This window comes from Lissotriton vulgaris, chromosome 9 (assembly GCF_964263255.1).
Source record: "Lissotriton vulgaris chromosome 9, aLisVul1.2, whole genome shotgun sequence".
NCBI classification, from domain to species: Eukaryota; Metazoa; Chordata; class Amphibia; order Caudata; family Salamandridae; genus Lissotriton; species Lissotriton vulgaris.
Genome location: NC_141697.1, coordinates 1,072,746,622 through 1,072,763,688, shown reverse-complemented (window position 1 = coordinate 1,072,763,688; position 17,067 = coordinate 1,072,746,622). Strand labels below are relative to the sequence as shown.

The window sequence follows — 17,067 nt, the reverse complement described above, 5'->3', positions numbered from 1 at the left end:
CAAACACATTCCGCATAGCCAAACATAGTATTGTGGGGTTGCTTAACATACCCTAGGGAGGTCCTCAAGGATTAGGAAAATCCACGCAGAACACAGAGCTATTTACAAAAAGCCTGCAAACCTTATAGCTAGATCGGACATTGACAAGATCTTGCCCATCTGCCCTTTCCTTATGTGAAAAGACTAGTAACATATAACTTTGATTTTAATTCTGATATGCAATGTTCCATTTAAATAAACGATAACATTCCTGCAAGCTGTACTGTGATGTACCACTGCAATGTAGTATTCAACAAACATGAAATAAAGTTTCAAGATTATCAGAAGTAACACAAAAAGATGAAAAACCCTAATTGATCTAGAATTCAACGCATGTCTAACTGTCAAGTCCAACAGAATTAGGTGGACAGTCCTACAAGCTCTCGTGCGCACAAAATGCCATCTAAAACACAGCCACAGAGTCTAAATCGCACACAATTACAGCCATGTTTCATATGACCCAATGATATATTTCAGACAGTACCCACTCAATGCTCTAACAAAGCTATATGCTTGATTAAGCACTGTCACAAGAGCAAACTGTCCTCACTTAAACCTACATGACATAACCAGTACATTTCGAATAAACCATTCTCCACCCAGTGATTTTTAACTATATATTTGGCAAAGAGCACAGCACTAAAAAGAGACACTACAAACAATGTGAAGTTAAACTATTTAAGTAGCAGATCGAAATGAATGAATAGGTCTTACATCATACATACCAAATGTTTCATTATAACGTTCCTTAACAGAACTTAATTCGAAAGATCTGTGTACTAAGACTTGACAGATCATCAACTCGCAAAACCAATTAATTATGTCCCGCCTTGAATCAATTTAAGTTAGCACAGCGAAACTGCGCACACTTACCAAACTCGTCATTTGCGGTTCATAGATACCAGACTCGACCATATTCGTGCGAGTCGAAAACACCACTTATAATTGTCACGGAACCTCAAGACCCCTGGATGCACCCTATGGCAGAAGGTTTCTGTATAAATGATGACATCATAGAGTAACATATCTACCTTACCTGGAAACTTTGTAAAGTAACAAACACTTCAACATGATGGAAGAGTTGAAAAGGGGGCTATGCATGCCAACTATGCAAACAAGCTTGCATCAGAGATGGATGGGGTCAAGTACTCTCTTTGGGTTCAAAGGAAAAGATTGACACAAAACAGTACCATATAATGTGCTTTCCTCAGCAAGAGGGGATCACTATTTCTGAACCACTTTTCTATGAAGGCCAATCTTTACAAAAGAGGACGTAATCCTCAAGTGGCTTGCTTGCAAATCGAGTAAAGTATCGTCAAGACGATTCAGAAATGGAAGATAAAACAGCCATGTTTTGTTTCACATTTGTTTAACGTCATATACTACAGTCTTTTGTAAAGTTAGTGTGATAGTTTAGAAAGTGGGAGAGAAATCACTTGTACGATTATACAAAAAAAGACTCAGGAATAAATCCACTGGTTTACGAGTGAAGGTCCTTTGCATAAAGTGATCTTGGTTCCCCTATTAAATGGTAAAAAGCCTACAGTGCAAATCCTTCAAGTAAAGGCTCATGGGAATGGATGAATAAGAACTGTAAGCATTCAAAGAATATTTGGCTTTGGTTATTTCCTGATGGGACGATCAAAGTAAAGAAATGTAGGTTTCTAGCTGCCACAGAATACAATCAATGTACTTCAGAATGTACCTTCAAAGGGTGTATGATTTTAAAAATAATGAGTGCATTCATACCATAACTTTTTATATGCTCACTGGGATGGTAGCCATTGGTATTTTCAACCCTAATGCTCCCTTCCTGTATGTCAGAGAGGGTACCTTGGGAAGACAGGTAACTTGGGACATCAGGAGGCACAACTGTTTCATCTGCAAAACAAGACACACAACAGTAAACACACGGATGACCACTCAGCAGCTATACTGTTATTTTGGAATTTAGAAATCCCCATTTTCTTAAAGATCATTCAAGACAAGACACTGGGTCAAACACTCCCGAAAGTTTACCAACAGAGCCCTTAACTCTGCATGTTGATGCACATCACAAACCTGTTTCCCGCAAAACAAATGTAAGCTAGATTTGTGTGTGGAAGTTAGCCAAGTGCTCTTCTTCTTCGTCTATTTACCAAACTATTGTAAACCCGCCAGCTATGCGAATAAAGCTGCACAACATTTCAATGAGACAACACACAGCAACACTGTATCTTTAACCAAATTCTACAGCCCAACTGAAAAATGCTAGAGAACTTCCATCAAACGCACGGTACACACTTAATATTAATTAATTATTATTAATATTGTGTTAAGAGATAAATAGTAAATGAGGTTCTTTTGCACAATTGTTTATGCAGCTATTGAACAAAAAATGATTGACTCTATATGTGTACTACAAGGCCGTGGGAGGCACAATGAATGAGTTCTTACTTTTATTCACTTCCATTTTATTCTTTAAGTTGAAAATACAAATGAACTTTGAACCCTAGCATACGAATTCTGATTTGCGATGTTCATCTTCACACAATCCTGTCACATCATTATGAGAGATATTGTTTATTTTCAGTCGTCAGTAAAATGATGTGCCAGCTGAAATTCCCTACAGAAACTAGACTGCTTCCCCAACCACCTTCCTTCTGTTAAAAAGAGTAGGCTTGGTAGGCGATTTAAATATGAATATGCCATTTAAATTCTGGGTGCAACTAGTCCTCAATAGTCATAAGATCTCCGGTTTGGTCTAAAGACCCAACTGGCCTTTAGGAAAAGTAATGCCCTAATCACCAAACCCGATTTCACTATAGGGTGCTCTGTGACAGACTACAAACTCAATGTATTTTAGGATTCCATTCAGAATCCCTTTTCAGAAAATAAAAAATCTGAACTGTTATTCTGAGGGTTCCAGAAGATTTTGAGGCACCTCTCCAGGAAATTTATAGAGAGGACCTCCTAAAGCCAAACCAGACTGCACATGTTCGAAAACAATGCAGCTCCCCTAGAGGCAGAAACCAGACAGGATATTCCATTGAGGGAAACTGGCTTGAAGTTTCCTGCATCAAACCAATCCTGATGGTTTTGTCGGAATGTGAGACATGCTGTCTTTCCAGAGGAGAGGGCCATGTAAAATTACCAATTTCTGATGGTCTACAAGTAGAATAAAAGTTGAGGCTACTCTTGAATTAGAAACCAATAAATCGAATAGCGGGTGGGACTTTCACATAGTTGAGAACTCAAGTTTAGCAGGCTCTAAAGCAGCTGTGTGAAAACTAAATGAAACAGAACAGAGGACTTTTTTCAGCAGGCAGAAAAGGAGAAAAAGTCACCCTTAGTGCGGTCTGGAAAAATAATGATTTGAATAGTAATACATATAATGGTTTGTTTCTGTATGTTGATGTAAGTCTTAGCTTCATTAGTTAACATTCTCTTCAGCACAGACCTCGATGGACAATTGAACCTTGAAAAATACAATAGTAGTATTTCCGAGTAGAGGTCTAACAGAACAGTCAAAGTTTTTAAGCGCTCATTCTCTGCCAAAATGTTTTCTAGCACAATTGCAACGTTTATTTTAGCAACATTTATGGTACTCCTTTTATTGCCCCGGGAAGGATGAAATACAAAATGGAGCCAAAGAGATTTACTCCTGATAACTACTTGCTTAGTTTCTTGATGTGATAATTGTGCTAATATGGATTTTTTATAGCAATGGTTTTAATTAACTAAGCTAAACAAATAAACTAAACTAAACTACTTGCTTAAACATGAGACCCTCTGAAGTGAATTAGTAGAAGGTCTAAAAAATAATTGTCATGAAATACCAAAGATAATATCTGCTTCTTTTGGGAGTCAGCTGAGATGTATAAGCACAGATGATATTTCAGAGGTGCCAGAAGAAGGAAAAGAATACTTTTCATATAATTATTAATAGGAATAATAGGAACGCGTACACAATTTTCACCCAGTGCCAAAAATGAAATGCACTTTAGTACCAGAGTTGGTCAGTCAATACTTTTTTTGCCAAAACCTTTTTTCTTTCTATTCTTTACATTTCTTAAGACACTTTTGTGCATATAACTAATTCTTCAGGTTACAGTTATTCAAAGCCAATAGTACCTTTCCTTTGCACCAATAAGAATCCTATTTTTCTGTGCATGCGTTAATACTTAAAGTCTTTCTATAACTTTCTAAGTTTAAATTTGAAAATCTTATTGTAAGTATATGCCACCATGTTTGGCTGGCAACACTGTTCTCTACTTTCAAATGCTTAATTTAAAAAAAAAAAAACAATGATACCCATAACAGCAGCCTATTGGTATTGTCAAAAGCTTTTTTAATCTTGGAAGGGTTAAAATCTGGAGAGAACCTGCTGAGTTTCTAATCTGTAACTTTCAAGAAACACAGAGATCTCTACAATGGGTGAATTAGTCCACTTGAGCTAGATTACCACCTTACAGGCATCTTACAAGTTGCATCATCTTCGATGCCAAATTAACATTTCTGTTGTGGTTTTGCGACAAGGCCTTTCCACATCCAATATACGGCTGGGTAACTGCCTGAGATTTATACATTGGAATCCCACTTTTAAAAAGTATGTTTTTTGGCAATGTATTTAAATCCAAACAAGCCAAAATCCATGTAAGCCCAGAAGGATTTATTTGTACTCGGTGGCTAAAACAACTTGACGAGGTGCACTGGACAATTAATTTCCTCACAGTTCAAATGCCACCATATTTATGTCTAGCAAACATTCCGTTCAGAAGGCCTTCCTTCGATGAGATAAGATAAGCCACCATGACATTTGCAACAGCGAATGACATTTCATAAAAGAGTGGTACCTCGGGGCTTTGGCCACACCAGATGCTTTTACCAAATCCCTGCCAAACAAGTTAATGAAAATGATACAGGTTTGTAGATTTCAGTACTGTGTGCCTGCATAAACCTGCACTGGTGTTAATATAATTCAAAAATAGATATCACACCCTTGAAAAACCTCCCTTATGAATGGATGAACATAAGTAAGGCAGCTTACTACATTGGCATGCAACGGTGCACTACAAATAATAACTGGAAGTTGTCACGCCTTTGTGACCTCAGCCACAGAAACGTGACTCCATTCAATGCTACTAAAGGGCCAGATCCGACATTAACATTCTACATAACACTAAAATATGAGCTTTATTTACACTACGAGGTAACTGTCCCCTTGTCTCCTCGGCCAAATAAGACTAGCAGCTTCCATTAATCACCATGTTTAAACCATCACCATGGTAAATCCCTCTCGTTCCGACATAACAATGATAAACATGGAGTGTTTTTGTTTAACCCTCGTTCTCATAGAAACGAAGGTTTGACCAATAGAAACACTCGTCTGAGTGTCGGACCATGTGACTCACTACCAACGAATCACGACGCGGGTACTGTCTTATCCTAGACCAAGAGAAGAGCTGCACGTCGATTGGTCCGTGAACACCATGTGATTGTCACCGGACCAATCGCTGCAGGGCTTTTAACCAATGAGCCCGCGGTGCCTCGCTACCTCCCCATCGGCTCAGAGGAAGGCGGCGAGGTACCGACGGACAGGTGAGCGCTACGAACGACCTGTAATACTTAATTTTGGATTGCTGACTCCGCGCAGCTTTAGCAGATCTTGGCGCTTCAACCATGCCTTATCGTTTGACTCTCACATTGAGGGTTGACTCGCCGACTGTAAACCAGCCGTGCAGGACGCGGTGACACGTTATGTGTGTAGTGTTTAATAAATCCACTGCACCAAGTAATAACCAACAGAGTCATGCTGCACAGGGCTGAAAGATGCAGCGGTCGGCTGTTCTTTTCTTTAAATACTTTGACAAAGCCTTGTAGTTGCCTTTTGCCCCAGTTTTGGACGATTCAAAGGAGCAGTGACATTTCCTGTTCTTTGCTTCCTTTCCCCTTTTAGAGCGGTGCTTCCCTCGTATCCTGAGCCGTTGCCAGGCGAGGCGCAGCCTTCTACTTTGTCCACAATGGTAAGATAAAGTAACCTGCCATAAAAGATCATTAGAAGTCTTTATGTGTTAGAGAAACTGAAAAACCTTAAAAGACTCCTTTGAAAAAGGAATAGGCTATATAGTTATATGTGTACTTATTACATTCTAACTGCATACAAATCAATGTGGTTACTATTTTCTGTTATGTTTGTTTTTTTCACTAGTGACACACAACAACTGCGGAATCTGATGACACCTACAGGATCCAGGTGATCTCCATTAAGGTCGCAGAGTAATATTTGTAGTCACTTTTTATTATTTCTCACCATTGCAGTAGCTTGAGTTTAAAATAGGTCCTGATGAATGCAACGGACTCTGTGGTCCACTAATTGCAGAAACATGTTGACCAATACATCTGGGTAAATATTTGTTTAATTTACCCCACTGCTTTTTAACATTGGTGGAGCAGGCAAAACACGGAATAAAGTAATTTTTTTGCCCTCTCACCCAATTTTAGTTTCACGCTTCACTTTCACTATATGCACTGCACACTCAGTCACTCTCACTCCTGTTTCCAGCTTCAAAATAGCCTGTGAGACTCAGACCATCAAGGACGGCATCAGTAACATCAGAGATTTAACATCTCCTCCACTGTGCCGACTCCTAACAAATGGCTATACAGGAATCCCAAATGATGAAGGGCGGTTCCGAGTGGTGACTGATGGGAACCCTGTTAAGGATCACAAGGTGCCCACCTAATCTTACAAACACATAGATGTAAGTACTCTCACATACTGTTAATAGTACCACATTTTCTTCTTTAGACCCGGTGACATTATTTGTATTTCACGCCTTTGATGCAGACATCAAAAACATTTTTAAAAAACAACAGAAACAGAACAGGGTGAGCAAAAGAGTATTTTCAAATAGTGTAATCTTCTTCAGGCACTCTTAGGGCATTTTCACTCCAAACAAGTGGACTTCTTTGCAGAAATGCATAGAGATCTCCATGCATGGCCTAGATTTATCTTTATTCAGCACTGTAGCATTATTGGTCTTTAAAGCTACAAAAGCGAGTGATTCGACATCATGCCCTCCTTCACCTTCCAGTCACTTCCTTGTTGTGATAAAGCTTTATTGAAGAGACTGAGCACTTAATAGAGGACACACATTCATGTTATTAAAAGTAAATGGCAATAACTTATACAAGAACAATCCCAATCTATTCAAAGTTGAAAGTCATCCTCGAAGTGAGGTCCTTTCCGAATCTACGAGAACAATACTCAGCAACACGTATGCATGGACACGCTCTCTATTAAGTCAAGCTCTCTATTAAGTCATCCCTCTTTCTAAAATCCTTAATTCCATCCAGAACAGGAGGAACAAAATGAGCTGTATCTACCTATAAACTGAGATAGAAAGTATCCATATTGCTGTCACCCCGCCCAAAAGACCTCTCCAATGCTTTCCCATCCAGAACATCCGCCAGTCCCACAACTTAATCCTCACCAATGCAGACTACTCTATCTCTTCCTGCTCATGCTCTCAGCTTCTTCAGCTACCCACTTTATCCTAACATACATCCTCAGTCGAAACTCCATCTAACACGGATAATGGTCTTCCAGCCAACTTTGCCCTGCACCAAAGAGTTTGTTCCTGGATACCCAGAAGTAATACCAGTCTAGCTTCATATATAAGGCAGCACAAACATCTACTCTACTGATACTCAATGGTGATCTGCATATTCTGGTGTGCTTTCTGTTGCTTTTTAAATCGCAGCAGCTTAATGCATAATCATGGGTTTTATTGGCAGCCCCCTCTGGTTTAATAAAAACGGAATCTTCCAGGCATGTTACTCTTCCACTGACCTTTAGCGTGCAACCACTGATACTGATAGTACCAGAAGACCATACTATATCACTCCTCAGACGTTGAGGACCAGGAAAAACACCTATTCTCCATCAAAGATTTAATGGGCTCCTTCACCTTCAGATTGAGTCCTTTGAAAGCACAATTTCTACAAATATGACGTTCACATGCTCCATCCTGGCTAACACATGGCTCTCTGAATTTTCCCTAATGTTGTCTCTCTAAAAATCTAAGGAGATCAATGTTGCCAAACACTTCAGGCTGCAATACCTACATTTCTCAAATAGACTAAACTGCCTCCATACTCAACCACCTAAAAATTTAATCTAAAACCTTTATTCCCAACCAACAATTCAGGTTTACAGTTGTGATGATGGTTGTATCGCAGATTGATAAAGCCATTCTGAAAGGTGTAGGTAAAAGTTGCTACCATTGATTAATACTTTTCTCAAGTCAAGTGCCTAGCTGTACATGGGTACCAACAAGACTAGCCACATCACTCCTTTCTAGATCGAACCACTGACTTCCAATGAAGGCTTGCTCTACTTTAACATTTGTGGTATCATTTACTACTTTCCACAAAAGCAAAATCACCATTGCTGTTAAGTGCCAAACTACCATGCATATGACCTGCCTAAATCTGTAAATTCAGGGTCAAGAAGACTCTTAACAACATTATTTATGTTCGGTCCTTGAACAAATCCTGTGTCATGTGAAGCTCTCACAACCCATCTTATCTATGTCCCACGACTCATCTCATCTATGTCTCTGCTTCATACCCCTGACACCTCCTTCCACAGACATGCAAATAACTGTCCCTTCCTAGTGTACACTTTGAATATTTCTTAACTCAATCACTCTGCTATTCTGTGTGTGGATTCATGCTCTAGAAGTACTTTCAAAATACAGGTAACTCAATTAGTTAATACAGAAAAGAAACCTTTCTCTGCACGGACTCCCTAAAACAGGGAGGTGTTAATACACGTTGGTCATCCAGAATGAAAAAGCCAAAAACAATACAACTCACTGTGCTCTACTGGACTGCTTATAAATCCACTTCTCCCAAGGCTCTTTCTCTAATCGAACATACTGCTCTATTTACTCCACGTCACCTTTTAGGGTGGACTTGATTGTGGGCTGTCGACTCATTGTCTACGGTGCAGCGCTTTGGAAGTCTCCTCAGCATCATAATAAAACAACATCCAGGCAAACCTGTCCGTCTAATAAGATATATATTACCCAGTTCTGACCCTCTTGAATTCAACTCTGTAATTATCTTGAGGCTAATGCAAAAAGACTACATCTTATCAACCAACAAGAACACATAAAAATAACAAAATGTGGGAAATACTTTGCTGGATGGGAAAAAGGGTGTTCATCATTGGTCCCATGTGAAGGTAGTACAACATCGGCGGTAAAGTTTGTTATATTAATGACAAAAAAGTAGTGATACAGGTACTTTATTAATAATGAAAGAAAATAAAGACACTAACTACCTTTTTTTATTCTCCAAGTCCTAATTAGGGAGCCAAGAACAGACATTTTGATGGCCAAGTTCTTAATACTGAGCCACAGAATAAGAAATTGATTATTTTCATTGAACCACACTCACAAACATAGAAAATCCACACACTCCTAAATTCTAAATGCAGTGGGTGGGAATGTGGCCATGCAAAAAGTGGCACTACAGATTGCAATGAACAGCCACAAACTCTTAGGTGTGTTAGAATTCATGATCAATTTGCAGGTAGCCTTTCAATCTGGAAAACGAAGTAAAGCAACTCCCTGCAACATCTGTTGCTGTGGGGGAATACAACAAGTGCAAAAGAGCATTTGGACGTCAGTTGCTCAAGCAGAATTTTCCCACCGAGTAGAAATTCAGCATGCAGTAAATTTCATACCTCTGAGTACTCTTGGAACTTTATCACTGTAGTAGATGTCCAGATTTACTACTCAGATGTTTAAAATCTCCTAAAGTATAGACATAAACCTGTAAAACTAGATGTCTCACCTCAGGCCTAAGTGTCTATTATAAAATAAATATGCTATATGTGAACCCTCAAGTTTTGTGGTTCATATTTCCAGAAGAACATTGGAAGGCATAGCAAATAAGAGTCAATCCAATGTATGTGCAACTAAAACAACAGTATCTACAAACCGATAATGTCCAAAGGTTGCTGAAATAGGAGTTCATGCAAAACTGAAGATTACACAACGGTTGTATTCGGCATCGACAGCTCGAAAAAATGAATAAAAAATAGAGCTTGAGGTTTTGTTTTGTACACATACATACACTTTGTTTATGATTCCTGCTTCTCCCTAAAGTTAATGCACATACCAGTGGATTAGTTTTGTCGATATGTGTCTTATTAAACACATCACACTGGTGAACCGCACAAAATATAGCTCTCCTTCAAATGACCCCCCCATCCTGGCCTTCTTAGAAGTCAGATACTAAGCTCTTTATCAGCCCTGAAAAAGTAAACATCCAGCCTAACTCAACACAGTCTATATTCCCCACCGAGTAGCTGAAAAAAACGCTTAAAGCTTTTTAATTCTAATCTTAATTCAAGATTAGTTCCCTCACCAGCATTTAAATAAACTCCATGAAATCCGTGTTCAAGTTCAAGTTCAGAAATTTGTATAGCGCACTACTCACCCAGAGGGTCTCAAGGCGCTTGAGGGAGGAGGGGGGGGGGGGGGGGGGTACTTTACTTATCGAATATCCAAGTTTTAAGTTTCTTTCTGAAGGAGAGGTGGTTCTGTGTAAGGCAGAGGTGGGTGGGGAGAGAATTCCAGGTTTTGGCCGCTAAGTAGGAGAAGGATCTTCCCCCCATGGTGGATCTGTTGATGCGCAGGATAGCGGCTAGGGCCTGATTGGACGAACGAAGTTGGCGGGTGGGGGTGTAAAATGAAAGGCGCGTGTTAAGGTATTCGGGTCCTAGGTCGTACAGGGCTTTGTGTGCGTGGGTGAGGAGTCGGAATGTTATCCTCTTGTTGACAGGGAGCCAGTGGAGGTCTTTCAGGTGACCGGAGATGTGAGCTTGGCGGGGGATGTCTAGTATGAGTCTGGCTGAGGCGTTTTGAATGCGTTGGAGTTTTTTCTGTAGTTTGGCTGTGGTTCCGGCGTAAAGGGTGTTTCCGTAATCCAGTCGGCTTGTGACCAGTGCGTGGGTGACCGTTTTAAAGGTAACACTCAGCATGCAAACATTTTGTCTTCGGCACTTGTGATTTCTTTCTTCCCATAACCAAGACTGGAAAAAATGTATTCTGTTCAAGGAAAATTCTCTTTGCCATCACAAATAGGTGCTTTGATTATATCTAGTTTTTGCAACTTGAATTCGCTGAAACATGTTGGTTTTTCTTCCAATTTTCTTTTAAGAGAAAATGTAGTATGGCCCTTAATTCTACAGAGGCTGAAAATAGGCAAATATGATTTACTAAGGAGTCTTTAATTTCAACACCTAAGTCACCATGCCTCCCTTCCTGCATCCCACAAATTGATTTTACAGCACGATGCATCTTACTTCACGCTTACTATAGTCACAGCATGAATTCGGAGGGGCAAGCCAACAAGCCACAAGCCAGAGGGAGATATTTGCCTTTCTACTTCTAAACTTCAGTTTTTCTGACTCGAGTATTTATTATGTAGAGTTCTATTTTGCTTCTGGTTAAAAGAACCACTAAAAACTTCAGTATCAGAGATCCCCTGCTTTCTATTCTTAAAATGACAAATCTGCACTTAAGGTAAATACTGTATAGGGAATATTTAACTTAAACAATACTGCAAAGATGTGCTAGAAATGATGAATGTGAGGTTCAGACATTTTAGATAACCCTACGAAAGCAGGAAAAAACCAATAGGTCACCAGTTATATTTTAAGAGAAGGCACAAAGTAGTTGGATTTTTCAACACATAGTCACATCCTTTATGAAGACATTACAATTAGCACTAAAATCTGAAGTACTGCTGGCCTCAATCTCTTTACGAAGGACATTCCTATGTTAAAGTACGCTAAAAATATGAAGGAATCTAGAAACTGCTTTGAACGCTCTGTATGGTTTGACATAAAATACCTCAAATAGGTCATAAAAGGTGTAATAACAGTAGTCTGGTCAGCATTATGACATTTCTGTAAAAGAGATCTTGATATAGCAAATTGATAAAAGAAGTGTACCTGTGTTGGTAACGCTGTACTCTTCTCTCTTCTTCCTGGTTTGATAGATAATGCACACCCAGACCAGAGATGTCAGGACAATGCTACACACCACAGCAATGGTAATTATTCCAATCGTCATGGTTCCTTCCATTCTGCCTTGTTCCGCAACACAGCCGGCTACTTTTGTCACTGTCAGGTGACTATGGGCACGTTCGGTCCCCAGCGTATTGGACATCACGCATGTGTACTTGCCTTCATCTTCCAGAGCCACATTTCTGATGATCAGCAGTTGGTTGCCAGGGGTGAAGTGGTGCCGCTCTGTCACAACCAAGGCTTCATCACCTTTTAGCCATGTAATGCGAGGAGCAGGACTTCCACTAGCCTTGCACTGAAGAGCGACAGTGGCACCCACAGAGACAGTGCGATCTTCCAACGGGTATATCAAATAAGGAGTATCTATAAGGAAATGTTAAGAAAAAAAATAAAAATGAAAGGTGAGGTAAAATGTTAACTACAATTCTTAGGAAAGAAAAAAAAATTGTGCAGTGAGGGTATACCTAAAAGATTGCTTTCCCCCTTTGCCGGACAAGTGGGGAAGGCAGGAGGGGCTAGTATAATCAATAAAATTACTGAGACAGAAGCACTAAACTAACAAAACATCAGATCATAACATTGAGTTATATAATAGCAATAATGCAACAAAAAGTTGCGCAGGGATTGTCTTGACAAAACGCAGAGTATTAGCAGACAAAATGATTTCACAATTTGTGGCTAATGTTTCTATGTTTGTATGTGTCAAACGTTATTCAAGCAATTTCTAATTCTAGAAATAACGAATAATTTATATATTTATATGTCAAATTAATTTGCTATTTATTATGGTTGTTCCATGTGTGGAGGGAGTAGTAGGCCATTAGAGCCACGGTCTTGAAAGGGTAACGAGGCCACCTCCCTTACTTCAACAGTGGTAATGAGTAGCATATTATCTTGGTGAATCTGCATGTTTACTTAAAACAGAACCAGAGCACAAGAGGTTAAATCTGAGCAGTGACATAAAATCTAATTAAATAGGACTAGTGAGTATGGGCCAAGTTGTTTACCTCTGGGAAGTAATGGACTACGTAAAACATTACTCAATTTATGTATGTTAGGTTGTACTATGACGCTCGCATTGTAGTAATTGTACATTTGTTAGATTGGTTTGTCCAATTATGGGCTATTCATAAGGTGACAAGCAAACTACAATTATAAACTTTCAACCCCTCTCTCTATAAGAACATAAATATATAGATCTGTTTTACTAACTACATCTATCTCTCGCTAGTTACATGCTACAAATGTGTATATACATACATATATACACACACACACAAACATGTATATATATATATATATATATATATATATATATATATATATACACATACACACACACACACACACACACACACACACACGTATATATATATTTATCTCTATCGCTATCTATATCTATCTCTCTCTCCATCTCTATATGTTACCTACCTTGTAAGCATCTATTAGCAGTGTGTAGTGCTTAGGATTCACATGCTATGCACACTCCTGCCATCTAGGTTTGGGCCTGGAATTTACAACCTGTTTCCCCTCTAAGAATTCTTTGTTGCTGAAGAGACGTCGAGGCTCCTCCTCTTCCAGTGAATGTGCATACTTAACTACTTAACGGCTCCATTGTTAGGTTGTTTACCTTTTCCCACCCTATGGCAAGTGAAAATGGAGCTAGAGAAGATCTAGATAAGATCAAGTTCTATATGTGTACGGGTAAACGTATATGTACATATTTGGCTATAGCATATTTATATATGATAACCAACACCAAAGAATGCCTGCCAGGGTGGCAGGAAGGGGCACGTGAATCTGCAGCACTACACGTTACGAATAGATGCTTACAAGTTAAGTAGCATACTCCATTCGTAGCATGCGTTGGCTTCAGATGCACATGTTATGAATAGACTAATGCAGTTTCCTTACTGCGGTGGCTTTAGGCATCAGTTGGTGCAGATGTCTGAATAAAGGTTTTAACACTGTTTGATCAACCAGAGCTTGTTGTCTTGCTTGGACATCCACCATTCTTTCTAGTAGAATGTATTGTGGAACTGTAGGTAGCGTACGTTTTGGCTTTAATGTAACATATCTGTAAGCATTTTAGTATCCATTGTGCAATTCCTGCTTTTAAATTTGTGTTTCCCTTTCAAGGGCTGGAGAAAGCAAAATATAACTGCAACGTTTTCCCAAAGGGTTTAGTCCTATTACTGTAATACAGCACTGCTCTTTTATCAAGTGTGTGTGTAGTGCTCTTTCTGCAACTCTCTCTGGTTTAGGAAAGAACACAGGGATGTCTAGTGCCTAATTTAAGTTAAAAGGAGATACGCCTTTGGGAGGAAACTTTGATTTCATCCATAGTCGTACCTTGTTTTTGAAAACCTGAAAATGCTGTTCTTCTATTGTGAGGGCATGTCATTCACGAACCTTCTCGATGCGATGGGTACCTAGACAGCAACACTTCATCACAGTAACTGAAAGTGACACAAATGCAAAGCTTCAAAAGTATGGACAAGTCTTGTAAGGACCACATTCAAAGTCCATGCTGGGACTAGGGGGTGCTAATTGAGGGATTATTCTTTTAAGCCAGTGCATGAAAGTTTTAATGAGCGGTACACAAAAAAGGGATTGGTACTTACAAATCAGAAGGTATGCTGCAATTGCAGCAAGGAGAGCCTTATGGAAGTGTACGCTAGCCTTGATTTTTATCGGTGTAGCAAATAAGATACTATTGGTTGTACCGTAGGCTCACAAGGGCTTGTGTGTCATGGCATTCAGTAATGGACACATCATTTCCATTTAGCTGTATAACAGGCTCTAGTTGTTGACGCAGTGCCTCTGGAAGAATGTCCATACACTCTGGAGGCAGGTGCAATTATCTGAATTGCATGACTTCAAGAGCCAAATTGCGAGGTTCAGTTGTTTGGGTTTGGGATGTCTGATTTTGCCGCTGCTTTAAATGAGAAAATCTGGTAAGTTGGGAAGCTTCTCATGAGGTACTAGAGACAGGCCCGGCAGTGTTGTGTATCAGGGTTCTCTCACCCAAGTGGGAGCTACTAAGATCATCGTGAAAGATGCCCATCTGAGATTCTTTACAAAACAAGGAAAGAGTGGGAGAGGGAGGAAAGAGTGGGAGAGGTGGAAAAGCGTAGGCAGATATCCCTGACCAATCCATCAACAGTGCATTGTTCTTGGACTGAGGGTGCTAATGCATGGAGGCGCAGCTTCGTCGTTTTGAGCTTCGGCAGTGGCAAATAGATCTACGTCCAGTGTCCTGCAATAGAAGAAGTAGCGTTGTAGGAGTCGGTGGAGTTCCTTCGCATGGACTTGATGCTGCATCCGACTGATCATGTCTGAGACTGAATTGTCCACTCCCGGGAAATACTCTGCCAGGAGGTGGATGTAATGGTGAAGAACCCAATGCCAAATCTTCTGCACCAAGTGAGATAACTGAATTGAATGGGAGCCCCCCCGGCTTTTGTTTGTAATATATTGCTGTCCTGTTGTCTGTTCAGAGAAGAAAAACCTTCTGAGTTACAGTGGTTACAAAGATTTTTAATGCTAATTTGATCGCTACAAGTTCTACTATGTGGATGTTTAGTATTTCTTTTTTTCATCGGTCCATGCACCCTAGGTCGTTATATCCTTCATATGCACTCCCCATCCTAAGAGTGATGAATCTGTGGTAATTGCCACTTGCGGTATCGGGTCCAGAAAGGTTTGCTCTTGAGTAGGTCGGCTGTATTCCACCATTGCAGCGACATATGGACTGTGGGGGAAATCCACAATAGGTCCTCTAATTTGCCCTTCACTTGTGACCACTGAAATGCTAGACACTCTTGTAGGGGACGCATACGAAGTCTCGAGTGCAGGACAATCGCTATAGAAAAGGCCATCATGCTCAAAACAGGCATCACTACTCTGGTTGGCAGGCAACGATGTGCTGAAAAAGAGTCAGTTGGTTCTGGAGATTTAGAGCCTTCTGGTCTGTGAGATATGCTTGGCTGTAACAGAGTTTAGGGTCGCTCTCAGGTGTGTCTATCTGGAGAGGCTGTAAGTGGCATTTTGTTGAACTGATCAAGAAACCCAATTTGTGTAGCAAGTTGATGGCTGTCTAGGTATCTTGCAGACATTACTGTCTGCTAGAACTCTTTATCAGCCATTTGCCTAGGTATAAGAAGACTTGAATGTTGTGTCTTCTAAAATGAGCTGCTAGGGGGGAGGAGCCAAGATGGCGACCTGAACGGACGTGTGGTCGCTCGGCTCCACCGGCTCTGAAGACCCGCGCCTACATCCTGCCTGCAATCCTGGGGTTTCTTTCGCCCGAAATGCGCGGGACACGGAGCCGATCCTGACGGTGTCCCTCTGACCTCTCCGCCCGCCCGGAGTCGCGAGCTCTGGGAGGATCGTCTCTGCCCCGGATCTCCGCCCGCTCCTCGGAGCCTGCCGGACCTCACAAGCCTCGAGGGGATAATCTGTTGCGGTGGGTGCCTATAACGAGGGAGTGCTTTCACCCGTCTGCAGCTTGGCCCATGCCCGCGCTCACTGCCCTGCCGAGATCACACGGAGCAGCTCCGGCACGCATATGAGAGGGCTCGCACGGTTTCCTTTGTTTGTGGCCGCCATGATGCCGGGCGGCTTTCTTCCTAGCTGTGCTGGTTGCCGATAAGCTTCAAACGGCCCTGTTTGCCTACCATACTACCGGCTGCCCCTTGCTTCAGCAGCGCACAGGAGGGGGTGCAGATTGTTGCAGGGCAAACATCCATTTCCCGATCGGGGACTGTGACCCCCGTTTCTCCCCCTCCCAGCACCCCGTGGACTGCTGCTAAGATGGCGATGCCTGATCACCAACGGTGTGGAGATGGCACTGTGACCTCTTCCTGGGGAGGCGAGTGCGCATTGGCACAAGGGACCGTGTTTGAACCCTCCACTGTGACTAGAGAACCACGTGCATC

The 17,067-nt window shown here is 40.9% G+C and overlaps 1 protein-coding gene across 2 annotated transcripts in view; it reads right to left on the bottom strand.

Annotated features, from left to right (window-relative positions):
* The window catches only part of LRIG1 (leucine rich repeats and immunoglobulin like domains 1), a 235,816-nt gene that overhangs the window by 13,941 nt on the left and 204,808 nt on the right, over positions 1-17,067 (bottom strand). Inside the window, exons 15-16 of one of the 2 annotated variants that reach the window (XM_086939042.1) lie at positions 12,053-12,490; positions 1,789-1,920 (exon numbers count right to left, since the gene is read on the bottom strand). In XM_086939042.1, the coding sequence (XP_086795168.1) occupies positions 1,789-1,920; positions 12,053-12,490 (570 nt within the window). The remainder of the gene's footprint in view (positions 1-1,788; positions 1,921-12,052; positions 12,491-17,067) is intronic. The other variant, XM_086939043.1, reaches the window with a different exon arrangement.